This window comes from Nansenia antarctica, assembly GCF_963989245.1.
Source record: "Nansenia antarctica genome assembly, chromosome: 4".
Classification (NCBI taxonomy): Eukaryota; Metazoa; Chordata; class Actinopteri; order Argentiniformes; family Microstomatidae; genus Nansenia; species Nansenia antarctica.
The window spans coordinates 48326177-48335415 of NC_137689.1; the positions used below are offsets into that span (position 1 = coordinate 48326177).

At 50.2% G+C, this 9239-nt stretch overlaps 1 protein-coding gene across 1 annotated transcript in view; it reads right to left on the reverse strand.

Annotated features, from left to right (window-relative positions):
• The window catches only part of tnpo1 (transportin 1), a 31582-nt gene extending 22524 nt beyond the window's left edge, over positions 1 to 9058 (reverse strand). The window contains exons 1-5 of the mRNA XM_080528970.1: positions 9044 to 9058; positions 8789 to 8902; positions 7276 to 7351; positions 6006 to 6155; positions 4754 to 4860 (exon numbers count right to left, since the gene is read on the reverse strand). Coding sequence (XP_080385096.1) covers positions 4754 to 4860; positions 6006 to 6155; positions 7276 to 7351; positions 8789 to 8893 — 438 coding nt within the window. The 5' untranslated portion in view covers positions 8894 to 8902; positions 9044 to 9058. The remainder of the gene's footprint in view (positions 1 to 4753; positions 4861 to 6005; positions 6156 to 7275; positions 7352 to 8788; positions 8903 to 9043) is intronic.
• Between the last annotated feature and the right edge of the window lie 181 nt (positions 9059 to 9239).

A 9239-nucleotide genomic window follows, 5' to 3' on the forward strand; every position in this document is an offset into this window, starting at 1 on the left:
GGACACACGCACGCACGCACGCACGCACGCACACACACACACACGTACACACACATGTACACACGCCCCCGAGAGGAGAGAGAAGAGACGGAAGAGAAGAGAGAAGAGACTGAAGAGAAGAGAAGAGAAGAGACTGAAGAGAAGAGAAGAGACTGAAGAGAAGAGAAGAGAGAAGAGACTGAAGAGAAGAGAAGAGAGAAGAGACTGAAGAGAAGAGAAGAGAAGAGACTGAAAAGAAGAGACTGAAGAGAAGAGAAGAGACTGAAGAGAAGAGAAGAGAAGAGAAGAAACTGAAGAAGAGACTGAAGAGAAGAGAAGAGACTAAAGAGAAGAGAAGAGACTGGAGAGAAGAGAAGAGACTGGAGAGGAGAGAAGAGACTGAAGAGTAGAGAGAAGAGAAGAGAAGAGACTGAAGAGAAGAGAAGAGAGGAGACTGAAGAGAAGAGACTGAAGAGAAGAGGAGAAGAGACTGAAGAGAAGAGAAGAGACTGAAGAGCGGATACAAAGAAGCCGCGGAGACGGAAGGGCTGTCTGAGGGCCGTTTCCTTGGTAACCGTTTCCACGGCGGGTGCTCCCTTCCAGAAGGCTTGGAGACAGATAATGCACGGTAACTAAAGACATGGGAAGATAGGAGGAGAGGGGGGGGGGGGGTTCTGTCTATATGAGATAAGAGCGGTCTAGGTGTGGTGCTACCAAGGTCAAAACCCAGGGTCAACAGAGGGAGACATGGGAAATGGACTGCACTTACACAGCGCCTTATTCCAAAGCTCTTAACAACAGCCTCTCGTTAACACACACACATTCACACACCAATGGCCGGCAAGCTACCATGCAAGGCGCCCGGGGAGCAATTTGAGGTTCGGTGTCTTGCCCAAAGGACACCTCGACACGCGGACGGGAGGAGGCCCGGGGATCGAACCGTCGACCTTTGCGATTGTCAGTTGTGCATGCTCGTCCTGGCCCGAGGTTCGATCAACGGACAGGTATGGGAGGAGGAAAGTGTGTGTGTGTGTGTGTGTTTGCAGAGCGATGAACTTCGATAGCCCTCCGTTAGGGCACCGCTGTGGAAAACGTGCTAAGTTCAAGAATGCCAACTATGCAGGAGAGCGCGGGGGCCTGCTTCAGGAGAGAAAAGGGTTAAATAAACAACCCCCTTCCACTCCTCCTCCTCACGTCGATTCCAACGCTACGTCGAAACGGCGGCGGCCTCGTGTCCCGGTGAGCTGAAAGCTTGCGAACCGTTAAAACATGAAGTTTAACCAGGTCCGCAAACTCCCCCCCCCCCCCCCTCGGAATCACCAGAGCAAAGCCGCTCTCCAGCAAAACCTAAATAAAGCCGCCGGGCCACGTTCTAGGAGCGTTTAGGCATCTCACACACCTGCTCTGGTCTTTTTATAGAGTCGAGGGTGCAGCACGGAGGGGTGAGGGTGAGGGGGGGGGTCTTGTAACCGCTGTGAGCCCCCCAGGACAGGGTGTGCGTTGGCAGTGACCGCTGACGCTCAGGCACCTGTGTGTGTGCGGTGGTGTGGTGTGTGGTGAAGTGGGGGGGGTGGTGTGGGGGGCGTTCCGTTCCACACTGCAGAAGTCTAGTTCTGATCACAGACATGCAGGACAGAGCAGCTCTGGATGGGAGTCTGCGGTACGAAATAGAATACATAACAGGGAACTGTGTGTGTGTGTGTGTGTGTGTGTGTGTGTGTGTGTGTGTGTGTGTGTGTGTGTGTGTGTGTGTGTGTGTGTGTGTGTGTGACACAGAGAGAAAGACAGAGGGAGAGCGGAGAGAGAGTATGTGATGATGACGATAAACCGACTGACAGGCTGTGATGGACACACAGACAGAAACACGCACAGACACGGCTCTGACCAAAGCCGATCCAAGCCCTCCAGGTCCACTCAGCGGGGGGGGGGGATCACTCGTCTCATACCACCCGATCTGCAGCCCTGGGACCCCGCGGAGCCGTCTGGACGGCTGCCAAACCAGCTCGGTTTGGTGGAATGCCGTCTCGCACACACGTGCGACATACAGACCCCCACGTGCAGAGACACAGCAGTCAGAGACACAGCAGTCAGAGACACAGCAGCAGTCAGAGACACAGCAGTCAGAGACACAGCAGCAGTCAGAGACACAGCAGCAGTCAGAGACACAGCAGCAGTCAGAGACACAGCAGCAGTCAGAGACACAGCAGCAGTCAGAGACGCAGCAGCAGTCAGAGACACAGCAGTCAGAGACACAGCAGTCAGAGACACAGCAGCAGTCAGAGACACAGCAGCAGTCAGAGACACAGCAGTCAGAGACACAGCAGCAGTCAGAGACACAGCAGCAGTCAGAGACACAGCAGCAGTCAGAGACACAGCAGCAGTCAGAGACACAGCAGCAGTCAGAGACACAGCAGCAGTCAGAGACACAGCAGCAGTCAGAGACACAGCAGCAGTCAGAGACACAGCAGCAGTCAGAGACACAGCAGCAGTCAGAGACCCAGCAGTCAGAGACCCAGCGGTCAGCTAAAAGGTTTGAAGGTCCAACTGCCTCGACGTAAACGCTTATTCTCAGATAAACGCGGCGTTTTTTTGTTTTGTTTTTTTTTACAAACGACAACGGCGAGAGAAACGCTGAGCGTAGTGTCGCTTGGCGTCCGCGCGCTGAAGCTTGGTTGTCGTACTGCGATAAGACGTCTAGCTCTGCACCCCCACGACACACTGGAACACCCCTGCTGTGCCAGGAGTGTTTTACACACACACACACACCTCAAGATCTTGCCTGCAAAAAATAACTGACCTAAATCTCTGTCTATGAAAGGGGAGTGGCAACACTGAGAGCTAATGTACACTGTGTGTGTGTGTGTGTGGGGGGGGGAGAGGGGTGTACACACGTGTTATAATGCTTCATCGGGTGTCCCTTCTGGAGGTCTGCCAGTCATACATCTGGCTTCTGTGTCGAGACATCAGAGCTCTTTCTAAACGTCTGCCACTCTTATGTGCGGCCTGAAAATACTGTACCCAAGTCATTGATGTCTAAGCATCATAGAGGTGTGTGTGAGTATCTGTGTGTATCTCCCCTCATAACACTGATCTCAACTCTAACATCTGTATGGAGGCTGCAGAGAACAGCCCAGGAGGGAAAATTGTGTGTGTGTGTGTGTGTGTGTGTGTGTGTGTGTGTGTGTGTGTGTGTGTGTGTGTGTGTGTGTGTGTGTGCACCATCAATCAGCTCATTGGTGAAGCACAAATGTGTGGCTGTATATTTACCGCTGCTGGCCAGCTGCCAGGGGCCTCTGTGAAGCATCATGGGATAGCCAGGCTATTTTAGGGGTTGTGTTGCAGGGGGGAGCGTGTACCCAGGATGCAATGCGGCTAGCACGAGAAACAGAATCCGGATCTCGATACAACGAGAAAGCACGACATCTGCATTTTTTTTTTTTAAAGTGCATAGAAATCCTAATGCTTGCATGATGTGATCATTATGCTTACGTACCAAAAGAAAAACACACACAATTCACACTCTAAACATGAGCACACCACAGCCACATACACAGCATTTACCGGACTGGAATATCTATGAGAAAATTGCCTCCACACACACACACGTACACACACACACACACATGTACACACACACACACGCGCACACGCACGCGCACACGCACACGCACACACTCGCGCACACACACACAGGCACACGCACACACAATGTCCCTGCTGTGTCCTGCTGTGGGCTACAGCTCAGAAGACATCCATCACTACTACAGGCGTGTGACAGGCGGAGAGGAGAGCTCAGCTGGGCCGACCGACACCATGCGGTGCGGGATAAAAGTGTGAGACCACGTGAGGCGGCTGTTCCAGTCTCAACATCTTACCCAGAAGCCTCCCGGAGAAGCTAGTCGTCCTCAACGGAGCGGAGGGGAGTACGGTGGCGGCGGCGGTAGCCTAGAGGTTAGAGAGGCTAGCTAGCTAATCAGAAGGTTGCTGGTTCGATCCCCGCCTCAGGAGGGAGCTGCATGTGCCCTTGAACAAGGCACTCAACCCCTAATTGCTCCAGGGGCGCCGACTATGGCTGATACCCTGTGCCTAGAGCAAAAAATACCACATTCCAACAATTGACTGACAAGTTGATTGCATGGCAATAAAACAATTCTTATTAAGTAGTAGGAGAACTAAGGGCTGACATAACAAGCAGGAGTAACTGCCAGGAATATTCAACGGGCACTAAAGGACTGTGTTGTTATTGATGTCGGTGGTGGGGGGCTCGCTATAATAAAAGCCATTCCGGTTAACAGTGTGAGCCAATTCCGGAAATAGGGTCAGATTATTTTTTTCAGGAAAGAGTAATAAATGATTTCATGCTGAATAAGCTCCGGTTCTGTGTTCCAAATCCAGCTGGGAGTATTTGCCTTCGGTGGATACGAGCAAGCAGGGCGCCGTCCAGATGCTACTTTAGTTGTTGACCATCCCCCCCTCCCCCATCCTCCCTCCTCCTCCCCCTCCCGAAAAACACAAACACGCACAGACAGATCAGGGCACACCGAATCGGCTCCGCCGTAAACACATCGCTAGCGGACCTGGTGTTGGCGAACGCGCCAAAACAAAACCCAGGGGATACTAAGACGACACTTCCTCCGGTGTGGCTCTGTCTCAGAGCTAGCTAGTGGCGTCAGTAGTACAGGTAACACAGCCTGGCTGACGTAAACGCCAGCGGCGGTCCACCCCTGGTGTCCCCTGTCCCCTGTCCCCGTCCCCGTCCCCGTCTTGTCCTCACCTCACAGGTGTTGTAGTCCTCCGAGTCCAGCAGGAGGCAGAGTTTTGGGAGGAGCTCGGGCCAGTTCTGCAGCTCCCCTTTGGAGGCGATGGTGGTGATGAGGATACCTGGGGGGGGGGGGGGCAAGGGAGAGCAAGGGTTCAGTGCTGCCAGACAACACTAAGCAGTCTGTTTTCTTTTCTTTTGGGGGGGGGGGGGGGGGGGGGCTACTCCTGGGTGTGCAGTTCAGTGTGCAGGGTTTTGTTCTAGACCAGCTCTTACACACCTGATTTAACTTAATCATTCAGTCATCAAGCCCTTGATGAGTTAAACATCAGGTGTGTTGGTCCTGGGATAGAGCAATAGTCTGCACACCCAGTTGGGTCTCTAAGGACGGGGGGGGGGGGGTGCAAAAATAAATCGCTGGTTTCAAATCATGAAGCTTGGAGCCACGGTATTATGAGTGTACCCTTCTAAACGGCTGCTGCCTCATCACCAGACTGTCAGGGCCCGTGTCTGCACTTCTGAGTCGGTTATAAGGTGATTCCCCACTCCCATCTGTCAGGTGTTTTGTAACCATGGCAACAGAACCCAGCACCAGCGCGGCTGGCTCGCCCTGATAAGAAGACACCCATAGGCTATCTCGACAACACAGCCGGCCAATCTGAGCGCTCGAAATTAGACAAATCCGAGCAGACACCAAGAACGTATAATTCATAGCTCTCAGGTCGTAAAACACCTGTAGAGTAAAGCAACCTGAATATGTCACACGGTACAAAAGACGTCGCATGGTAAATAATGAATTATAGCTCGGCTATGCGACTCTGGCTGCTTGCCTTGTTGTGAAAGATGATCGATGCGTCCTTTCTGCATCAGAAACATGTTCATTTCCTGTACAGCTACACTCTTCAAGGGTGAGTAAAAACAAACATACATGTTACCTCACCAGACACATCGGAATATTGGGGTATGCCACATCTACAGAGCAGTCTGTAAGTCCACAGCAAATATGTACGTCCACAAAAGAGGACAGCTCTTGACAATCTCTGGGTCTTTTTTATTATTATTTTTAACAGTGACATTAACAGGCAGTATCACAGCCTAAAATGTAATACATTTGGACAACAATTACTTCAGGCAAAGGTTACTGGCTTGCGAACCTGTTACCTGACTCTCTCTCTGACTATTCAACCTGGACGTCGCCACGTTTAACCCCGAGAACAAAATCCTGTTGGCCGGTTAACTCTCTCGACGACTTGGGGTCGTGACTCACCCACAGTAGCCCGGATGAGAGGAGAGGCGTCGCCGATGTTCTGCAGACACTCGCTCTTGATGAAGTCGGAAACGCCGTTGGGGAAGTTCTGGTAGTGAGCCTTCACATTGTTCTTCAGGATCAGTCCACTCAGGGAGCGGGTCGGCTCGTCTGCCAAGGCGGGGGGGGGAGAGGAGCGGAGGGAGAAAAGGCCATGCCACAATGTATGTCAATTATATTTCCCCCCCAACATTGTCAGTTTAGATGAGGGGGTTTCAAAACGTTAATTGAAATCCAATTCATGTATTCATGGAGTTAAAACGTGGGCCTCGTTAATGGTACTGGAGTGTGCTGCTCTATTTCCAAATGCTTTAAGCAAAAATAAACACACATCATCAATCTCATACCCTCACACATACATAATGGGAAACCTGGGGGGTATTCCATCAACGTCGCTAAAGGAAAATCTAGGCTTATTTCGATAAGTCTCCCCGAAACTTAAAAAACAAACCAACAAAATACCAAGAAAACAACAGGCATATTTTGATCAATCTCACAAGACTAAATAAGCCTAGATTTAACTTTAGCGAAGTTGATGGAATATCCCCCTGTAGTTCTACATGGCAAATGATACAGGGAGGGGAGAGAATGTGACCTCATAGAAAAAGGCTGAGCACGGATTGGAAAATCTGGATAGCAACAGCAAAACAGCCAATGAGGAATTATTCCTCTCCAATCTTCTACGCAGGCCAAACGGTAACCGACACAATCCACTAACACTACATATATGTGCTTAGTGAAGCATAAACAATCAGTCATAGGCAGTATAATGATTGTTTTTTTTGTTTTTTATACCAAAAGGTCATTTCAGCATATGATGAAGTTCGGATTGAAATTAAACATTTCTTGTGCTGCCTTTTGATCAGTAGTATAAAACGGATACTTCCCTTTAACAGGGCTACGTCCTTCTCAGATGTTTTATGCACCTCTCTCGCCCCAGAGCAATGGCACACATTTTATTTCCAGGGGCTACGAATGACCTTACAGACAAAATCATGGGGTCATCTACTGGACAGACTGTCAGGTTAGGAGTTGAGTGACCCACGGGCATTAGGTTTAAACTTAGACTGACCCATATTCTGATGTCGTTGGCGAGATGCCACTGGTCAGAACAATCGGCCCAGTCACTAGTTGATTAAACACCACACTGTACAAGCAGCATTAGACTCCGATGAGCAGTCATGAGTACAGGAGTACATGAGAGAGAAGGGACAGATAGAAGAAAACTTACCTTCCGATTTCAACTTTGTGAGTACAAATATCAAGTAGTTGTTAAAGTCCGGGTACTGGTTCAGTTGCTCGAGTCTCTGTAGAGAATGTGGTTAAGGAAGTGAACGTGTCTACTCCACACAACCATTGGGCATGAATCAGAATCAGAATCTTGGCTGTAATCACAAGCAATAAAGTTTGTTTATAGCACTTCTTGTTTTTGAATTGCCCAAACGGAATTGTTTGTATGTAGCCTACAATAAATGAATCATGATTAACCCATTATTACACAATTCAGTTATATTGACTGGGCCACCTTGGCTGACTTATGATGGCTAAAACTACAGCCTATATGAACACCAACCAAATGAAAGACTTGAGCTGCTTTGGCCTCTCACACGTATCAGGTTGTCTGGTTCTAAGCCTTGGTGAAAGGGATGGAACTCCGAAACCAGCTGCCGATGTATAATGTTGAATGTACATCAGCACTGAGGGACCGGATGCTCCTGGGGGACTGTAAGCCTGGGGGACGAGATGATGCCCGTCGGCCGTCTACTTTACTCCCAGAATGTCAACCACCGTTTTCGTTCAATTCAATAGATTGAGTGAGTGAGGGCCAGGGGAGTGACATGGGGCTGCTGCTATGACGTTCCCAGCACAGTTTGGGGAGGCTTGCAGAGCTTGCACTTTCTTTGTTCCATCGTCCAAAGGGTCAGCAACATCTCTACAGTAGCTGGTCAGCTGGCTAACCTATAACGCTAAGCTACACCACCCGCAAAACATCACATAGTTCACATTGTCCAGACAGGAGAGGAAACTATCTCCACCACTCGAAATAACTGTAGCTTAGTTACGAGCCGTTAGGACGGTAGGTCAGGATGTCGAGCTTGTCAGAGAAATAATGATGACATTCTTTTTTGAAGGGGACTGTCATGACACCCTGGGTGCGTTCGTAAATTCGCTCTGGAAATCTGATCAGCACTCACGGAATGCCTCTTGTCCAATCAAATGACTTGGTCCCTTAATGACGTTGAACCCAGTGTGCGCTCCGGCGCTCTCAGAGCAAATTTACGAACGCACCCCCTATATATGGGCTAGTTTTCGACCTCGTCCGTGGCTACTAAACCCAGAGTCTAGACTCAACAGGGCCATTGCGTTATAGCTGGCATACATCAACGTTTACATGGCCACTAGCGTCATCTAGAATCTAGCTAGGTCGTTAGCTGTCCTACGGCGTTAGCAGGTCACAACACAACCTGGCTGCGTTCGCAAATTCGCTGTGGAAATCTGATCAGCAATCGTGGAATGTATCTTGTCCAATCAAACGATTCGGTCGCTCTATGACGTTAAACCCAGTGTGCGCTCCGGCGCCCTCAGAGCGAATTTACGAACGCACCCCTGTGTGTCGTTTTAGCTAGCTAGATTAGCCAACAGTTAGCTAACCAACCAGCCAGCCGACAGCGAACCCAGCGGGGCCTAACCCTCCGGGGAACACTCGTGTCTGTCGCCGTGTTCGGCCGAGGGCCAAAGGATACTTGCTGGACGGATCTTTGAGTGGACGTGTCGGGAGACTGGGATTCCTTCAGAAGCTGTAGGATCTGCTGAAGTCCTTGCTCGTCTGGTTTCCACTCACACTCCATCTTGCTTTGCTGCACTGAGATGAAACGGAGAATGAATTGTCAACACTGCTGCCTCGCTCGATAATCCTCTCTCTCTCCGCCAGACACGACACCATGCAGACCGTGTGACTTGTCACTACATAGACAATAGCTCTAGTATGTTTCACCTACCCGATGTATCCAGTAGTTGACTTCCACTTCAGAGGCTACTGTGTGACATGTGTAGACACAGGCCTGTCAGCGGAGGGACATACCGTTATCGCAACAAGCTTCTCATTCGGATTCATGGCGCATTTACGATCATACCACAGAGCCCAGGCAGCTGAGATGTGCAAGGACAGGTCCTAGTGCTCGCCTCGTTCCATTT